The sequence below is a fragment of the Spinacia oleracea genome, chromosome 6 (genome assembly GCF_020520425.1).
Source record: "Spinacia oleracea cultivar Varoflay chromosome 6, BTI_SOV_V1, whole genome shotgun sequence".
Lineage (NCBI taxonomy): Eukaryota > Viridiplantae > Streptophyta > Magnoliopsida > Caryophyllales > Amaranthaceae > Spinacia > Spinacia oleracea.
Window position 1 is genome coordinate 126,341,036 of NC_079492.1, and position 20,075 is coordinate 126,361,110.

At 34.6% G+C, this 20,075-nt stretch overlaps 2 protein-coding genes across 2 annotated transcripts; both read right to left on the minus strand.

Moving 5' to 3' along the window:
- Nucleotides 1–319: 319 nt before the first annotated feature.
- LOC110801592 (uncharacterized) lies at nt 320–2,154 on the minus strand. Its single transcript, XM_022006948.2, has 2 exons — nt 1,932–2,154; nt 320–766 (listed from the first exon to the last, which is right to left on the minus strand). The coding sequence occupies exons 1-2, from the start codon at nt 2,089–2,091 to the stop codon at nt 498–500; spliced, it is 429 nt and encodes a 142-aa protein (XP_021862640.1). The 5' UTR covers nt 2,092–2,154; the 3' UTR covers nt 320–497.
- Nucleotides 2,155–10,276: 8,122 nt separating this feature from the next.
- On the minus strand, nt 10,277–12,367 carry LOC110801563 (proline-rich protein 1). Its single transcript, XM_022006917.2, has 2 exons — nt 12,103–12,367; nt 10,277–10,824 (listed from the first exon to the last, which is right to left on the minus strand). Exons 1-2 carry the CDS (start codon nt 12,296–12,298, stop codon nt 10,547–10,549), a joined length of 474 nt encoding a protein of 157 aa, XP_021862609.1. The 5' UTR covers nt 12,299–12,367; the 3' UTR covers nt 10,277–10,546.
- Nucleotides 12,368–20,075: the final 7,708 nt, after the last annotated feature.

Below are 20,075 nucleotides of genomic sequence, written 5' to 3' on the forward strand. Positions count from 1 at the left end.
CAAATTAGGTAAGTAATAATGCTTCAGCTTGTCAAAAATGAGCTCTGTTGTGCATTTATTAATAATGCAGCATCAAATTCAGATTGCATCGTCCTTTTAGCCATTTCACAAACTCATATTTTAAGCTACAAAAAAAAAAAGATGAATCGAAATATAGTAAATTTCCATTAATTGACGTTTAGAAAGTACTTCTTTGAACTCTCAACACTCTGAAGGACACTTTGGAACTGAAAAAGAAAGCATTTGACAGTACATCCACAAAATAAACGAAAAAGAAATGTGCTTCCTCTCAAGTCTCAACCCCATTTGACAAAATAAATTCTCACACCAAAGACGCAAACAAAAATTTATTGAATATCTCATCTCCTTAAAAAGGGATAATCGAAAGAACAAGTTCAAAATCACGATGAATTTCTAACTGAAATCCTGTTACAGGCCCGCATGCAGCTACACGAGCCCTTGTCAGTTGTCACAATACATAAAGTTGAATTAAGAATTCAGGTAAGGGAAGGACGGGGTTTGTAGACGATAGGTGCGACAGAGTAGAGGTTGGCGTGCTCGGATTCAACTAGAGAGGCACCAGTTGTGCCATTGTTAATATTGGTTGGGAAAGCACAACGGGGTCTGCGGAATTTGCCATGGAGTTGAAACACTTTGCAGTCATCGCTCACACGATCAGATGGCAATACGACGAGGTAGTAACCATTTTCATCCGTCACTGTTGACTTAAATGCTATCTGTTCGCATATCACCACTGCTCTTGCTCCTGTCAATATTGATTTCCCCATTTTATGCATCATTCTTCATATAACAAAATCTCACATCATAATAATTATATATATATATTACTCCCTCAGTCTCATTTCAGTTGCTTCATTTCATCAGGGAAACTCTTAAAAATAGTCAAATGGAGCAAGTAAAACGAGACTTAGGGAATGTACTGAGAACAAGCTTTGACAATTAGATTTCAATTTTTCGATTATACTGAAACGGCCGGGTTTAGTGTTACCTCCATTCTCATTTTATAATCAGGTTTACGTACTCTGATTACATTTTAATTTTAGCCATTGATATGTTGAATACTTGGTTTGCACCCAAAAAAAATATTATACACATGTTGAATACGGAGTACTTGGTAATACAAAATTTAATTCTGTTTGCACGTATTAATTTTAAATTTTGGTTTCCAAAGTATTTCGTAAAAGTAACAAAACATGGTTAGCTTGGGTTTTGAAAAGATGAAAATAATGCCAATTCTAAGAAGAATTTAAGCTAGCTAGAGAACATACATCAAATAACAATAAACTTAAAGATAATTATTATCTCTACATGCATGTAAGAATAAGAATTTTTAAGAAACATAAAGATTCTAAGAACATGTATTGGTATTAGACCTGTAAAACGGGTCGGTCGGGTCGGGATGTAAAAATTTACTTTCGGGTTCGGGTTGAATCGGGTCGGTCACTTTCGGGTTCGGGTCGACCCAACGGGTTGAGAGATTTTAAAACGTGCATTATATTTTCATTAATTTAGGTGAAAAATATACAAAATATTGGCACAAGTTAACAAATTTTCCTACGAAATTTTATATTTTGTCAAATTCAATCATAAAATGGCGTATAATTCAAATTAAAATCATATTACACAGAACAATAGTAAAAACAACGTGTCTTTTATGCTTAAATTTTCTCATAATCTCATTTATTACTATAAATACAATGATTTTCAATCGGTCGTGTCTAAAACGGGTTCGGTCAGATTTTGACCCATTCCTTTTCGGGTTGTTCGGGTTCGGATAAAATCGGGTTACGGGTTACAAAATCTTGTTCAGGACCCAGTATTTTCGGGTCGGGTTCGGGTCGGTTTTCGGGTCGGGTCGATTTTTGACAGCTCTAATTGGTATGCAAGATATCGAATTATATACTACATACCTTTCAAGGGAATCCATTTTTCGTTCTTGACGCAAAAGATGGTGCCTTGTACCTTGGTATCAGGATTTACGCTAACGCCGTCAACCTGGTCATCGGCAAAAGCAATGCCCAGAAATGCAACAACAAGAACAGAAGCTAAGAAGATTTGAGAATAAGCCATTGCTTTGTAAACTTAAAAACTGGGTAGTATTTTTGATGTTAGGATCAATATGCTTTCTTTGTTATTTATAGTATCTTATATGTGCATGTTTTATATGAGTATTACAATAATACGTGTTACAAATTATATAATTATGTATTCTTTCTGGGAATATTTTGCAGATCCTAACTAAGGCCTGTAGTTGAGCTCACGTTTGTTGCCGATGTAAGTAAATGATTTGCACAGCACTCATTTTTCATGACAACTAATTTCCTAACCAAAAAAACTTCAATTCATTTGAATTGGTCAACTTGTACATATTTGTTTGTTTAATTACAGTTTGATCAAATCCTTGGACCTCTTCAGTGATAGATGGTAGTGTGGTTATTTGGTGTATTGTAACAGTAACGCGCTATATTTGATATATATAAGTTGCAACGTGTTAGTAACTAATATGTCTCATAAATGAGAGACTATCCCCGTTACAACGTGGCCCAACGAACCGGCCAGACGGCGGCATCGACGCGCGAGCGAATGCCTCATTCTCACCCACTTCAAACATTATAAAGTTTACTACTCTATTTAAACGGATTTTTCATGAAATACCCCTGAGGTTTGCTTTAATGCACCAAATACCCCTAAACTTTCCAGAATGCACCAAATACCCCTGAGGTTTAAAACAATAACACAAAATGCCCCTAATGAGTATTTTCCGTCTATTCCGTTAAGTCTCCGTTAGCATGAAATTACTTTTTTGCCCTTACTCAACCAATTTCTCTACTAATTATAATATTAACCTTTAATTATATTAATTAAATCCAAAAATTTAATTAACTACTGTTATTTAATATGAAAAAAACCCAATTTTTTTCCCTGGGATCTTCTTCCTTCACGCAATTTCTGGGCTCTTCTTCTTCCTTCACGCCATCAATTATCATCTTGTTCTTTTTCTTCTTCTTCCACCATCATCATCCCTAACTAAAACCCTATTTCATTAACTTGCCCTTGGTCGGTCCTTTCTCTCTCCTCACCGTCACTTTCCTTCAATTCTTTCATCCCTCCTAAAAAAATCACCATTTTCTCTCTCCTCAAGCTACAACAATGGTGGATTTGCAATCCGTTTTATTACCGAATAACAGCAACATCAACAACGACACTTCATTAATCTGGGTTTTCAAATTGATTTTTTTACAAATATTTTGTTTGGAAGAATTGATTTTTTTTTTTTTTTTTTTTGCAATTACCCCCATTTGATATTTTTGGGGTTTTCATTAATCTGGGTTTTCGAAGATGGAAGAAAGGTGGATTGTTTATAGGAAGGGGCAAGATTGTTGAAATGGCGGTGGAGCGCCGCCATCGCTTGCATGTTAGTCGGAGGTTTTTTAGATCACCATGGAGCAATTTAGCAATTGATCTCACTATTTCAACATGGAATGTTGGAACAGCTTGTCTTTGGCCGTTTACTCCTCATCTCAATCTTTTTTCAGTTAAGCAAGTTATGCGGTTCGTGCTCTTTGCGTCATCAATTGTTCAATACAGTTTCAGTAATGGCGGCTGGGGCGCCATTCTCACCGATCTTTATGCTCGCAAGGTTTATATTTGGAACATTTAGTTCATTTGTTTTCATTTGTTTGGGTGTTACTTTTAATTGTGAAATTTGTTGTCTTTGGTGCTGAAATTAGGGTATTCATGAATCAATTATTTGATTGAGAATGCTGGCAATTATTTATTTTGATTGAGGTGAAAATTAACAATGAAGTTTGAGAAAGAAAAGAGAAAGAGAAAGTGACAGAGAAAGAGAAAGATAAAGATAAAGGAAAAAAAAGGGAAAAAAATAATAATTTAATGTTAACGGAAAAGTTAACGGAATAGACGGAAAATACTCATTAAGGGCATTCTGTGTTATTGTTTAAAACCTCGGGGGTATTTGGTGCATTCTGGAAAGTTTAGGGGTATTTGGTGCATTAAAGCAAACCTCAGGGGCATTTCATGAAAAATCCGCTATTTAAACTAAAGAAAACTTCTTTTTTCCCAAATATGGGACATCCACATTAACTTTAAATAGTAAGCTTTAAATAGTAAGCTTTAAAATCATCTTTTTGCATTTCTACCAATATGAGACAAACCCATTTTTACAAAATGGTAGAGTTTAAAATTAAACTAACTTTTTGCATTATATCCAACACATTTGTCTTACAGTGTTGGGTACATGACTTGATACTCAAAATATATATGTTTGGCCCTGTTTACTCAAAATCGTATTTGTACAAAGTGTTCAGTCCAAAAATTAGCCTTTAATCTTTGAGAATGAAATAGAAAAACTTTCTTCCAAGGACTCCCAACACACAAACACATTAATTCTATGAAACTTTCTCTTAGTGAAATTTGATCATCCCTCCTCAAATTTACATAACAGAACTACAGAAGCCACGTATTGATGTACATCAAATGTTATACCCAATTTGTTTAACTTTTCTCTAGCTACAATTCTTTCAAGTATAGCCATTTAGCCAACCACCCGATCCACGGATACATGTACATAGTTTAACTAGTTGTTTAAACCTTGCTAAAGATTCCGAACAATTACGTTTAATGTTAGAGCACGATTTATATAATCGAATTGGGTAAAGAAGAATCAGGTGGAATCACTTGTATTTTTGGTTGAATGGAGAATTAAATACTCGTACATAGTCATGCTCAATAATTAATGTAATCACTTCTTCAAGAACTAAATAAGAAATCTCTCCTCTCGTTCTCTCTAACGAAGTTCTGATTCTGAACTTTCACATGGTATCAGAGCAGGCAAGATCCTGCCACATCAATTCTAAAATCCGCAAAATCAGAACAAAGAAAGTACAGCAATCTGTTTGATCAATCCAGTTGATCATTGATCAAATCAAATTCTTCAACTCAATTCAAAGCAAATCAAACTCAATTCCACTCTTCTCAAAGTTCTTTGGTTCCTAATCAATTCTCAGTTTCAATGGAAACACCTATCAATTCAATGCAAGACCCCAACAGTGTATATTTCATACACACATCTGAAAATCCATATGCAGCTGTGGTTTCTGACAAATTTGATGGAGAAGGGTATTCTGAATGGAAAAGGGGTATCTTACTGGCTTTTGCAGTCAAGAACAAAGTTCGATTCATTGATGGTTCACTACCCAAACCAGCCCTTAATCATGCTGATTACCAAGCTTGGGACAGGTGCAACAGTATGGTGATGTCTTATCTGTTGAGATCTTTAAGTCCTACAATTGCTAAGAGTGTAGTTTTTCTGTCAACTGCAAGGGAGATCTGGAAAGATTTAGAGGAAAGATTCTCAGTAACCTCAGGTCCACAGTTCTATGGCTTACAGTAGAACCTAAGTGAAATCTCTCAAGGTGATAGTAGTATCACTGACTTCTTTACCAAACTCAAGATGATATGGGATGAGTTGAGTAGTGCTAAGGCTGTACCAGTGTGTGTTTGTACTGGTTGCACATGTAATGTTAGTCAGAAGTTCTTGCAAGAAAAAGAAGAGGAAAGATTGGTTCAACTTCTGATGAAATTACACAAGAAGCATGCACATGTTCGAACTAATATTTTGATGATGAACCCTTTACCTAGCATCACAACTGCATATAGGCTGCTAATTCAAGATGAGAAACAACAACAAATGTCACAAGATCAGGAACCTAAGCCAATGGTTTTTGCTGCTGCTGGTGATAGAAGGAATAACTACAGTAACAATAAGAATTTTCAGCCAAAGATGATACAAGGACCTGGAAATCATAAGTTTGCAGTTTCTCACAAAAGGAACTCTTATTTTTGCAACCATTGCAATATGGCAGGACACTCTATGGAGAGGTGTTGGAAGCTTCATGGGTATCCACCTACTCACAGAAACAATAAATTTGCAGGAGTGATAAAAGGTGATGATGATGCACAGAATGAAGAAAACATCACACACATTTCAGAAGAACAATACCATCAGTTCTTAAGCTTGATCAACAATACTGAACAATCCACTGACAGCAAAGTAAACATGGCAGGTACTTGTCTAATCACATCTTTTAATTCTAAGTGGATTATTGATAGTGGGGCAATTGATCACATATGTTCAAACCTAGATTTGTTTCATACATTTTCTGTGATTGATAAAGATGCTAAGACAATTACAGTAGCAGATGGTAAGAAAGTTCAAGTTGCACATGTTGGTGATGTTAAGATTAGCCAAGACATTACACTACACAATGTTCTTCATGTTCCTAGTTGTCAGTTTAACTTGATCTCCACTCACAAACTTTTCCAAGATTTATCATGCAACATCATCTTTACTCATGACAAGTGTATAATTCAGGGGCTTTCACAGAAAAGATCAGTTGTTCTTGGTAAAGTTGATTCAGGATTATATGTTGTCATTGAAGGAAATCAGGGAAAGGAGAATAAAAGTAACTCAGAAGTTTTGGCCACAGTCAGTGAAGACATTAAGTTGTGGCATCTAAGAATGGGCCATCTACCTTTTGACAAGCTGCATTTGGTGAATAAAGACATGCCTTCCATTGGTAGAAATAGTGATAGTTTCTGTCAAATTTGTCCAAAAGCCAAACAGTCTAGGCAATCTTTTTCAGAGAGTCATACTAAGACAACTCAGTGTTTTGATATACTCCACATTGGGGACCTTATAGAGTCAAAAATCATGACAATTGTACTTTCTTTCTCACAATTGTAGATGATTTTTCAAGAAATACATGAACTTTTATGATGAAACACAAGACTGACTCTGTTGATATTTTGTCAAATTTTTTGATATATATTCATACTCAGTTTGGTTTAAAGGCTAAGTGTTTTAGAACAGACAATGCAAAGGAACTCTGTGAAGGGAGAATGTTATCCCCGATTCAAAGTCATGGAATCAAACACCAAAAGAGCTGTACTGATACTCCACAGCAGAATGGAGTTGTTGAAAGGAAGCATAGGCATTTGCTTGAGACTGCAAGGGCATTATTCTTTCAGTCTAGGCTTCCAATGAGGTTTTGGGGTGAATGTTTATTGGCAGCAACACACCTGATCAACAGAATGCCTTTAAGTAGTATTAATTTTGAAATTCCTTATGAAAGACTCAACAACACCACACTAAGTTTGAGTCACCTAAGAGTCTATGGGTGCCTTGGTTATGTCTCAACTATTAAGGCTAACAGATCCAAGTTTCATCCTAGGTCCACTCCATGTGTTTTGGTTGGCTATCCCCCTGATCAAAAGGGTTACAGAATGCTTAACCTAGAAACAAAACAGATTGTTATTTCTAGGGATGTTGTATTCCATGAAAAACATTTGCCATTCCATATTTCAGCAAACCAAAACACAGATTCCAATCCCATCTTTCTTCCTGTACACACTCCCTTTGATCTCCAAAGTGGTTTTGATGTACCAGAGGCCCTTCAAGTTACACCAAATCCTATTAACCTATCCACTTCACCCTCAAACACATTCTCTCCATCAAACACATCTCCTCCACAATCCACAAACACTCATGATTCCATCTCTCAATCTACTCAGTCTACAGTTGATCAACCACCAGTTGACCACACTATTTCTAATACACAACCCACTCAGCCTAGACAATCAACCAGAATACACAAAAGTCCAGCATGGTTAGATGATTATTTGTTTGACTTCCACTAATAGCTGGTGTAATATTGTTCAGTACCAAGATCTCCCTTTGCAACACAAAACATTAGTCAATCATGTGGTTCAGACACAGGAACCAGCTCAATCATCTGAATGGCTTGAAGCTATGAACAAAGAAATTCAAGCACTCACTGACAATGGTACTTGGGAAATTTGTCTTCTTCCAAAGGGTAAAAAGGCTATTGGATGCAAATGGGTTTATAAGATCAAGCTGAAGAAAGATGGTTCAGTGGAAAGATATAAAGCAAGGCTTGTAGAAAAGGGTTTTACACAAAAATTTGGGGTAGATTATGAAGAAACCTTCTCACCTGTAGTCAAGATGGCTACTGTACGGTGTTTGATTGCTTTGGCTGTCAACAATGCTTGGGAAATTCACCAATTGGACATCAACAATGCCTTCTTACATGGTGATTTATCAGAAGAAGTTTACATGAGAGTCCCTGATGGTATTTCCAATCCTGATAACAAAGTGTGCAGACTTAAGAACTCACTTTATGGTTTAAAACAGGCTAGCAGGCAATGGTTTGTTTAACTCACAGTTGAGCTCCTCTTACTTGGTTTTGTTCAGTCCAAAAATGACTATTCTCTCTTTACCAAAAGAACCAACCATGCATACACATTAGTAGCAGTTTATGTGGATGATATTCTGGTTACTGGCCCAGATACAGCAGCTATTCTTTCTCTAAAAGCTCATTTACATAGAACATTCAGCATCAAAGATTTGGGAGAGCTAAGCTATTTTCTTGGAATTGAAATTTCCAGAATGAAGAATGGGGTTCTCCTAACTCAGTCTAAGTTCACCAGAGAACTTCTAGCAGATTGTGGCATGGATGTTTCTAAGGTGGCTAAAACCCCTCTACCAACTAAGCTCAAACTCACTTCTTCTGTAGATGAGCCTTATACTGATCCAACACAATATAGGTGTTTAGTTGGTAAACTAAACTTCCTCACTCATACTCGACCAGACTTGTCTTTTGCAGTTCAGACTTTAAGTCAGTTCATGCAATCTCCAAAGACATCTCACACTGCAGCTTTACACCACTTGCTGAGATATGTTGCTCACACTGTTGGTCAAGGCATCTCCATTCAACCCTCTTCTAAGTTAACTTTGCAAGCCTACTGTGATTCAGATTGGGCTGCATGTCCTGAAACTAGGAGGTCTGTTACAGGATACATCACTCTTCTTGGTTCTAGTCCTATATCATGGAGGTCCAAGAAACAAAGCACCATTTCTAGATCTTCTTCTGAAGCTGAGTATAGAGCCATGGCTGCAGCTGCCTCTGAAGTGACTTGGCTAGTCAGAATTCTACAAGAAATGGGACATTCTAATCTTACTCCTATTCAACTCAAGTGTGACAATCAATCTGCAATACACATTGCCAAAAATCCTGTCCATCATGAACGAACTAAACACATAGAGCTCGATTGTCATTTCACAAGAGACAAGGTTTTAGAGGGCTTGATTGAACTAACTTATGTACCTACTGCTGCACAACTTGCTGATGTTCTTACTAAGGTTCTCCCTTCAACTCAACACTCAAATCTTGTGTCCAAGCTAGGCATGTTTCATCCTGAACCAGTACCTAGCTTGAGGGGGGCTATTGGAGTTCATGATCATAGCATGAATGCTGACAGCAACAAACACAATGAAACAGATCATAGCACTACTGCTGACAACAAACACAAGAGCCAGCTTCTCACTGCCTTGCTATCACAACTGTTTACTCTAGCTGATCTTGATGCAAGGATTGGTGACATGTCACTTGTGTACACAGATTGATGACATGTACACAGGCTGTTAGAGAAGTTGTTAGAGTCTATTCCTAGTTAGTTGTAGTTGTAACTAACTAACTGATCTAGCTGATCAGTTTCTTGTAATAGACTAAGCTTGCTAGCATGACTATAAATACTTGTACATAGTCATGCTCAATAATTAATGTAATCACTTCTTCAAGAACTAAATAAGAAATCTCTCCTCTCTTTCTCTCTAATAAAGTTCTGATTCTGAACTTTCACAGAATTCAATCAGCAAACTTCAAACAATAGTACTAGGCATCTTCTTCACCTCATTTTGAAGCAACAATTATTGTGATCTCAACTCAATAATCAATCAAAGATCAATCAACATTTAAGTTAAATAATAACACAAGTAACTTTCTACAACTTGCATTATTGACAACTACAAGGTACAAATGAAAAGTGGTCGTCCCTTTTGTGTTAGGATTCTCTCCATTTTTTATCATCTGAATTTTTTTTCGATTTTAAGGTTATGACGCCGAATCTTGTAAAAAGAACCAATTCCCAATAACTTCCCCTATTTTCCCCGCTACTCCGAATTGTCAACACTCAAATGATACTTTGATGAACTACTATGAATCTAAAGCCTCAAATCAAAATTTCCGCTTTATTAAGGGAGAAGTAAAATAAATAAATGGATTAGTATTTTTGTCTTTTTACTAAATTAAATAATAGTGTGTGAAAATCACATACTATAAATTGTATGGGGCAAACTCAAAGGGATAGACTGAAATAAAAAATTTAAAAATAATAATCATCAACCAAAAAAAAACATGTACGGCCAATTAGCATTAATGTGCTTACCCCATTTGACATTAATTTACACACACGAATTATCAAAGTAAGATCCTAAATACACACACAACTAATTTAATTTTCTAGATTTCTTGTCTGAATAAAGAGGGATCAACGAAAGAACAATTTCAATTTCAATCGCGATCAATTACTTTTCAAATCTTACCAATCTACCACCAAATTACAAAAATGAATAGGTAAAAATCGATCACATAGGATCTAGTAAAGAAGGATTGAAGACAAAGGGTCCAACAGAGTAGACAATAGAGTTGTCCGGCTGGTGGGTTGGATTCGTAAAAGGGACGCCGGCGAGGCCTTTATTGGTGTTAGTCGGGACATTACAGTCGTCTCCGTCGGCAGGTCTATCAAGGAACACCTTGCAGTCGATGTAACGTTTTGGTGGCAACGTTATTGAGAAATAGCCATTTTCATTTGTCTTCGTTGACTCCACCAAAAATCTTAAACATGACACCCTTGCAAATGCCCCTGTCAATTTCCCACATTTATAAGCAACATTATTTTCGCATTTCGATATCTTAACAAGAAATTCTATGCATCAGAAAAAATGCACAAGTTCTTGTAAAATGGTGTCTAACTGGTCTGAAAGTTAATAAATTTAAGACAATCTGATAGGACTAGCTACAGAAAATGCGGCATGGGTAAATTTAACAAAATTCCTCATAACTTTACGGGTAGAATTATTACAAAGTACTCCGTGTAATCTTTCATACTCCCTCCGTATTTATTTAACAGATACACTTGCCTTTTCCGGCCGTATTTATTTAAGAGATACACTTGTCATTTTTAGTAATTTATCCACCCATCATCTAATTAAATAATACATCTAATTTAAACACCTCACCTCCCACCCCCTAAAATGACATGGCCCCACTTGTTTACTTATTAAAATATCTACCCAACCCCACTTGCTTTATTATTTTAGTTCATTCAATTCTTCTTCTTAATACATGTACCCGACCAAGTGTATCTCTTAAATAAATACGGAGGGAGTATGTCATCACCAAATAAAACTTTCATATATATGTACGTAGTAAAACAGAGAGAGTACCATCTTCCTGTAATTTTGTTTGACTTTTTCAAATTTTTGATTATTGCCTGTTTGGGACCCAATTGGATACCAATTGGGCCACTAAGTCCAAAGCCTAAAGGCTCAATACAACAACATCAAACCCACTACACTCCAATATGGCTGGTCAGCCATCAACCAAGGTCCAATAGCAATAAATGACCTATGGGCATTTATTACACAAACACTATAAATAGGCCACCAAGGCTCACACCTCAAGGTACGTCCAATTTACCGCCTTAGTACTACTCTCTAGAGAACTTCTCTCTAGAATCCGAGCATCGTTCTTACTTAGGCATCGGAGGGGCTTTCCTCGGAAACACCTCCGAGGCTAGTAACCTTCTTATTGTGCAGGTGAATTCGGACACAACTCATTCAAACTAGCAAGATCTTCAACACAATCAAAAGGGCCTTCATTCGAAGCTCATTGTTTCAACGCCGGAACATTGACCATTAAAATATTGAATATTTTTTGACAATATTACTCCATGATTTATAATTGTTGAATTTGTTTTTCAATCTAAAAGTACGTTCATATAAACTACCAAGTATAAAGTATTGAGAAAACTCGATCAACTTATGCGGAACAAGATTAAAATAGAACAAGGGAATATCATACTAAAACTCTACAAGTATATGACTAGAGATATATATAGTTGATGAAATCGAATTATTACCTTTCATCGGAATCCATTCGTCTCCGTCGTAGCTTACACAGAAAATGGTGCCTTGAATCGTGATAGCAACGATGGGTTCTTGTGTGGTTCTGGTCGTGTTTACGCGGCTAAAATTAATCTTGGTTTTAGCAGAATTAGCAAAACCCAGAAATGCAAGAACAAGAATAGTTGCTAAGAACATATGAGAACGAGCCATTGTTGTTCACATTACAACAATGTATTATTGCTTTTGAATCTTCAAACTTTACCAAAACTTGTTTGCTTTCAATAATATGGCTTTATTGTATACTTTATTGACTTTGTTAGAATATTTTATGGTACTACGTATTTTTTTTATTTAATTAATTGTATTAAGACTTGGCAGCAGGCGTGAACGCACGTTGTAGAACTTGTAGTACAGAACATCACTAATTAAGTATTATTAATGACAAACAATGAGAAAAAATAATTGGCGGTGATTCAGATCATATGACACCAAGTACCAACCGGTAACTAGGGTGTTTATCGGTCCAAACCCGGACCGGATCGATCCTAACCAGAACGAAGACCGAAATTTTAATAATTCGAGATGTGAAAATCGGACCGATTATGCTTGGACCGAATTCGGACCGGATAGAAAAAATCGGTGCAAAATCCGAATCGGACCGGTTTAGACCGGTTGTAGACCAATTTCTATATATTTTTTATTTTTTCTAAAAATTATGGTAATAAAGAAAATATATATATAAAAAAAAATTGTTTAAGGTCTTTTTTGGAAGCTAAAATAAAATATATCACAATATAGTAATATTTACAACATATTGAAGGAGATAATTAAATTCTTAAAGAGTTTATATTATATTTTATTAAGGAAAAATCGGTCCGGTTCAAAATCGGGTTTTGGACCGGACCGGATCGGACCGCAGACTGAAAATTAATATTTCTCGACTCGGAGACCGGACCGGTTGTTTTCGATCTGGTCCGGTCTAGAACGGTTCGGTCCGATCTATTTTTTCAGTCCGGACCAATTTTTGCGGCAACCATACAAATAATCTAATATATATATATATATATAAATATATATATATATATATATATATATATATATATATATAAAGGGGAGTTTTTTCAAGAGATTTTGGAGCGCCACGTAGGATTGTACAGTCACAATTTTATTTTATTCTATATTAAATACTACGTAAAAGATAAAAACGAATGGGGATAAAATAATATGGTTGGATAACTAATCACAAATATCGTTTACAAACTACTTTACAAAATTTATCTAATTAAATGATAAGTTATAGGTTGACAGAACCACCACAAATATATCATTCTTATATATTATTGTATAAATAACGTAGTATGAAATTAAACCATCCACGACAAACGTCGTTCACAATCAAATCATTAATATTGTAACCTAGGACGTAGGTAGTAATTTTGGTTTACAATGCTGCAGGTGGGATTTGTTCGAGTACAAAGGTGAGTTAATGGAGGAGATGCAAACGGAGCTAGCCTATGAACGGGCCATGAGAACATATTAGTTCCCCATGATTTGTATGCATTGTATTATTTAAGTTTTGTTGGTTGGTGTATGAATTAGTTTTCTTTCATTTGTACGCATTAAGTTTTGTTGGTCGGTGTATGAATTAGTTTCCCTTGATTTGTATGCAATGAGTTAGTTTCCCTTGATTTGTATGCAATGAATTAGTTTCCTTGATTTGTATGTATTGTATTATTTAAGTTTTTGTTATGCTTGATTTCATCTTGTTTAATTAACTCACGCACATTAATTATTTATTGTGTTTCAGCGTAAAAGTCGATGGTGGAGTATTACGCATATAGGTTGCACACAAGAACAAGTGAAACACAAAATTTAATGCAAGGAGGGCGATTGATGCAACAAGTTATACTGGACTGCTACTGTTCAATTGATGACACAAGGTTTTCTTTTATACAGCACAACGAACTACAATGTAGGTGTGTAACCGCGGTTGCAAGCCTACATGTGTCCATAATATATTCACCGCAAACCCGAGATAGGTAGAATTAGAAGGACAACAGCCGGAAGGTCGCCCCAATATCATGTTGCATCAAGAAGTGTAAAAAATATTTTACTTGGAAGCATTCCACTAACTTAACTATCTATGAAAGACATATCTAAATAAAGCTCAAATGTAGTTTTATAAAATATAAAACACAAGTAACGAGTAGGTAATATTGGTTAATCATATTGTTGCAGTGTTAAATACGTATATAGATTGGTCATATTCAAATATATAGGTTCAAATATTATATAGATACCTACTACGTATTAATTAATTGATTTGAATACATCAGAAACAGTTTGTTACGTTGTGTATTGGACTGAAGAATCAAGTCTGATTTCTTTAGATCTTAAACTTGATTAGGAGTTGGGGTAGTGATGATCTAACTATAATTAACCTCCTATTGTTAGATGTAATTTTGATTGGTTTTTTTTGTCAAACCCCTTGTATTTTGTCAATCTTTGATATACTTATCCTCAAATCTGAAAATGATAATTACTACTACGAAGAGATAAATTTCGGTAATAGTATAAAAGATACAATTATCCCCTTTTAAAAAATAAGATAGAATTATAAATAGTGAGTTTTCTCAAATGTAAAATACCATAGAGAGTGGATAGAATAGTCAAAGAAGAAAAATAGATAGAATTTGTATTCACATTAAGCTTTAAAATAAAAATCGAAATTAAACTTCTCGAAAAAAGATAAATATTTAAACTGGTAGTTGTGAAATCTACCTCATTACGATAAAGATAAAAAAGATAAATATACGGTAGATGTGATTCCATTCTTTGAGATAGGCGTAGGGGGTGCAAGATGAGTATTTTGTTCTTGGGTTGAATTTGTACAAGGATGACCAGATTAGACTTTATTATGAACCACATAGAATTTTAGATAAAAATTCTTATAGAATTTTATTCACATTAAACATTTAATATTTGAACTAATTCATATTATAATAGAATTCTACTTACATTAAACCTATATTTTTCTCTAATATATACTAATATATTAAAAGGCGTTGTGGAAAACGTATATGTGTCATGTAGTACTCTTCCCTCTACGCCACATCATTCACTCACCAAGTGGTATGTTATGTCATGAATAACCAAAAATCAATACAATGAGGTTTGAACTCTAGACCTCATATATGAATGATAATTCTCATTACCATCTTAACCAACCACAACTTGTGGTTTATTTCTTCACATTAATTTATAAATAAATGTTAACACGAAGTCTAAACCAACTAAATTTATATTTGATGTTTTATTTTGTATGGTATATTTAAAAAATAAAAATAAAGAATTATGACAACTATGAAGAAACATGATGTCATGAATCTCATAAGTATCAACTACAGAAATACCTTGTATGACTGCTTAGATCTAATTTGGTGTTATTAATTTGAAGCACTTAGTTCCATTAGAAAACAAATTATACAAATTGTAAGATGATCTAATAGAAAAATTATTTGGCATGATAAATGACGCGGTGTGTCTGTTTAGTTGAAAAACTTAATTGGTGTTTTTCACTTTATGGTATACATGCATTTCGTCAAATATTGAGCTCGAAAAAGATCTAAAATTTTAACCATTCAATGTAGCGATCGGGGCATCGCCCGGGCTACACACTAGTTATTATTACAAACCCGTGCATTTATAAAACACTTATCTGTATACAATGATATAATAAGACAAATATGTATTTTTCATTACAAATCCGTGCATCACACGGGCTTCAATACTAGTTTCTTAATAAAACAAATTCATTTGGATGGGTAAAACTTTCTTGTGTACCGCATGTCAGCAAGTGTAAATAAAATAAAATAAAGTAAAATTTGGTGCAAAAGACGGGAAGCTCTAACAGAAAATAAAATCACATTACGGGCGTGTTCGGCATTAGCGTTTGAGGTAGCGGGTAGCGTTTTGACTTAATCAAGACGCTACTTGTAAAATTTGTGAATGTTTGGCAAGGTAGCGGTTTAGGTAGCGGTTAGCGGTAGAGGTAGCGTTTGGGTAGCTTTTGTCAAACGTTAAAATTAGTAGTTTTTAAGGTAGCGGGTAGCTTTTGACAAATTTATAATAAAGTTTTAAAAAATATTCTACCTTTTATTTTATATTAGAATATAAACCGCTACTTTTACCGAACACACATATCAGTTAGCCGCTACTTTGACAGCTAACCGTTTCCCGCTACCATTCACCGCTACCCGCTACTCAACCGCTGACCGTTACCCGCTACCGCTAATTTTACCGAACAGGGCCTACAAAGTGTGACATATTCACACCCATAATTATCTTAAAAAAGAGAAGACTATGGCCATGTTTGGTAATTAGAGTTTAGCGTTTAGCTGTTTACTGTTTGTATTAGCAGTTAGCTGATTACCTTTTTACTTAGCAGATTTGACTGCGGATTTGACTAGCTGTTTTTATAAATGTGTTTGGTAATACTTAGCTGATATCTAAAAGCTAGTAAACTATTTAATTGTGTAAAATGACATCTATGGACATCAATTTTTATAGCAATACCACTTTTCTTAATTAAAAAAAATGTAGAGGGTGTGCTACTAATTTACAATTCTAGAGTATGTGCTTTGGGCAAAACTAAATATTTAGCTGGTCCACCATGAGTAGTGCTTGGAAGTTAAAGTGCTTTTACTATTAAAATGGAAGATAAATAAATAAATAATAAGAACTCCAAATAAATCTACAAAGTGGTATTCTTCTTCTCCTTCGCTGCTTGAGTTCGACTGTAAAAAAAATCGATCACTTTCAACATTTTTCACTTTTTTTTAGAGATATAAAATAATATTGAGCAGTAATTATATCATCTAACTATCTCTCCATTACAATGTCTGCTTACCATTTTTTTTGAGAGGTAATGTTCTTCCCTCTTCGTTTTAATGGAAATAAAGTATATTCTAATTAAACTTATATTGAAGCAAATTCACAAACAAAGAACGCAGTAAAGTACTCTGTATTATAAATTCATATTCATTTGTCTACAAATAACGGAGTAATACGAAGTACTATAAAATGTAAAGAAAAAAAATGCAAATCTGTTAATGGAGGAGAGAGAAGGAGGTTGAAGATGGGAGCAAATAGACTTTTCAAATCTTCAGTTTCAATCCTCTTTCACAAACGCTGCTATTTCCAACGTTTTTTAAATTGGAGGATTTGGCACAATCCTCCCTTAAAATCCTCTGTTTACCAAACACCACTATTAGAGGTTTTGACTAGTCAAACCTCTAATAGTGGTCCAAACCTCTAATTTTCTCACAAACCTCTATCTACCAAACATGGCCTATATATTTCATGTGGAGCACAATGAAAATATTTAACCATCTCTTCTTGGATGACTCTTAAATTAGTCAAACGATCGGCTACCTTATTACCTTCCCCATAACTATGATTAATGACTATTGTTATTCAAGTAGAAACACGTATAAGAAGGGAGGGTGAATTGTATTTCGATTTTTAGTGAAATTTCTTGCGTAACTTAGAAACAATAAGCTAGGAAACTGAGAAACACGTAGACGAAAAATTGATAATTGAGGAAACTTTTTGATACTCTTGAAGAAGGCAAAACCTCAAACACTCTTTTATATTAAAGTAATACCTCAATTACAATAATACTACAACTCGAGTTTCATTCAAACCGAGTTTCTTACAGTTTTCTACCTCGAATTATGCACTCTTCTTTCTCTCTTTCTCTCAGACTTAACTCTAAGTCTTTACAAGGATCACTCAATCTTTACACACTCAAGAATACAATATTTTTAAGATAACACTTAGTATTAATAAAGCTTAGGTATATATATAAGGAACTTAAGAACTTGATTTTTTTTTGTTCTACTACGAGGAGTTCCCACCGCCTTTGGCGAGTGGACTAATCTCCCGTGGGAGTTTGCATGGGTATCTCGATGGGCAACATCTCTCTCAATTGAGATTTTTTCCTCCCATGGGAGTTTGAATTATTTTGGAATTACCAAATTGGTAAAATGCTTTTAGGTCGAATGTTGGTGTACGCTGATTTTTTTTTTAATAAAAATTAATGAGAAGAGACTCGTTGGGTATAAAAAGGGGTCTCTCGAGTATAATATTAAAATATTCAAAAAGACCCCTTATTTAACATATTAAAAAACTCAAAGAGACCCCTTATCTTACCTAAGGGGTCTGAGTTTGTTGGAATAAATAATATTAAAAAATTCAAAGAGACCTCCTATGTTAAATACGGGGTCTGATTTTTTTTTACAAACAGACCCCATATCTCTAATATAGGGTCTCTTCCCCTTCTATATTATTTTTAGTATGGTTAACGTAAGAGACCCCTTTTCTTAAATAATAGACCCCCTCTAGATGAGAGAGTCTCTTTTATCTAGAGACCCCCCTATCTAGAGACCCCCTTATATGGGGTCTCTTAGGCTATTTTGGACAGGTCTCTTTGCCCTTTTTTGTAGTAGTGCCGTGAGAGGAGAAAATCCATAAGAGATTACAATAGGGCAGTGATCAGATTGAATAACAGGGAAATGCCTTACTCTTGCGTCTTCAAAAGCTAGTATATTAGAATAAATTTTAGTTGATTTTGATAACTTTTAACATGTTGATGTTGATTACCTTTGTACAATATATTAGTAATTACACAATAATTAATGGTTAAATTTTTTTAAGGGATAATAGGGTTATCTTTATACATTCTGGATGATTTTTAAGAGAAAAAAAAAAGTTATCATTAAAAAAGTTATCATTTTTATATTATAGTATTATACCATGGTTCCATAATGTTCATCGTTTTTTTTTTGACAAGCAAGTAATATATTTTATTGATCACCCAAAACAATTTACAAGCTACCAGGGAACCCAAAGAGGGACCAAGGAGCAGAAACCAAAAGGCTAGCAGAAACTAGCCAAAACATACCAAAAAGCCTTACAGGCTAAAAAACCAACTTCTATCTCTATTACAAGCTTTCTTGCTAAGCAAGTTTGCAACTCTATTCTTGACTACAAACTGAATAGTTTGAACAATGTGCTTAATGGCCGGAACTTTCATAGACCAAACTGTTGAGTTCCTAGCTTTCCAAATGTTGTACACTAAGCTAGCCACTGCAGTGTAGATAATGGTACACTGGACTTTTGCTCTTACTGTACCTCTGAATCCACTTCAGAAGAGGGTGAATGGAAGACCTGCTATGGTGGAACCCTAACCAGGCCATGATTTGATGTTTGCAGCTGGCACTAAATGGGCAATCAAAGAAGAGATTTCATCGTTTTTCCATTATTCACGTTCTTCAATGCACAATTTGACCATTAATAGTTCAAATTTCGCATTAGAAAATTGTTCCGTACAAAATTTGATATTCAGAAAATTTGCATTGAAATGAATCCAAGTAAAACCCACAAGTTAATATCTTTTTTTCTATATTATACTATTAATTACGGTCAAAAATTTTAAACTTTTGCCATATGTATAATAAACATGAGAATCATTATATAACGGATGAAATTACCGGAATGAATTTTAATCCTTTTGACAGAATTTTACAGTTTCTTTACTACTACCTCCGTTTGATAAAGATCTTTACGGTTACTATTTGCACAAATATTAAGACAAAATGGAAAAGTTGGTTGAGTATAATAAAATATGGAGAAAGTAAGAAAAGTGTGTAAAAAGATGTGTGGGTGTAAGAAAAAAATGATTAAAGAAGAGAAAACGAGTTGAAAATTGTAAATATTGCGGGGTAGGAAGAATAAGATAGTATATTTCATGTCCAAAAATAAAATTAAGCAAATTGTAAAGAACATTATCAAACGGAATAAAACGAAAAATGTAAAGATCATTTTGAAGCGGATGTACTCAATAGTATATTTTTTGTGCCCCAGCCTTAGGGGAATTTTATTCGACGCCCGCGTTCACAAAAAACACCCGCGTTCACTAAAAAAG

What these genes read in the sequence shown, in the direction of transcription:
- LOC110801592 (XM_022006948.2), bottom strand. Translation starts at nt 2,091, where the DNA reads ATGGCTTATTCTCAAATCTTCTTAGCTTCTGTTCTTGTTGTTGCATTT. An exon ending in AAAATGGATTCCCTTGAAAG is followed by an intron (nt 767 to 1,931) that starts GTATGTAGTATA and finishes CAATATTGACAG; the next exon opens with GAGCAAGAGCAGTGGTGATA.
- LOC110801563 (XM_022006917.2), bottom strand. Translation starts at nt 12,298, where the DNA reads ATGGCTCGTTCTCATATGTTCTTAGCAACTATTCTTGTTCTTGCATTT. An exon ending in CGAATGGATTCCGATGAAAG is followed by an intron (nt 10,825 to 12,102) that starts GTAATAATTCGA and finishes GGAAATTGACAG; the next exon opens with GGGCATTTGCAAGGGTGTCA.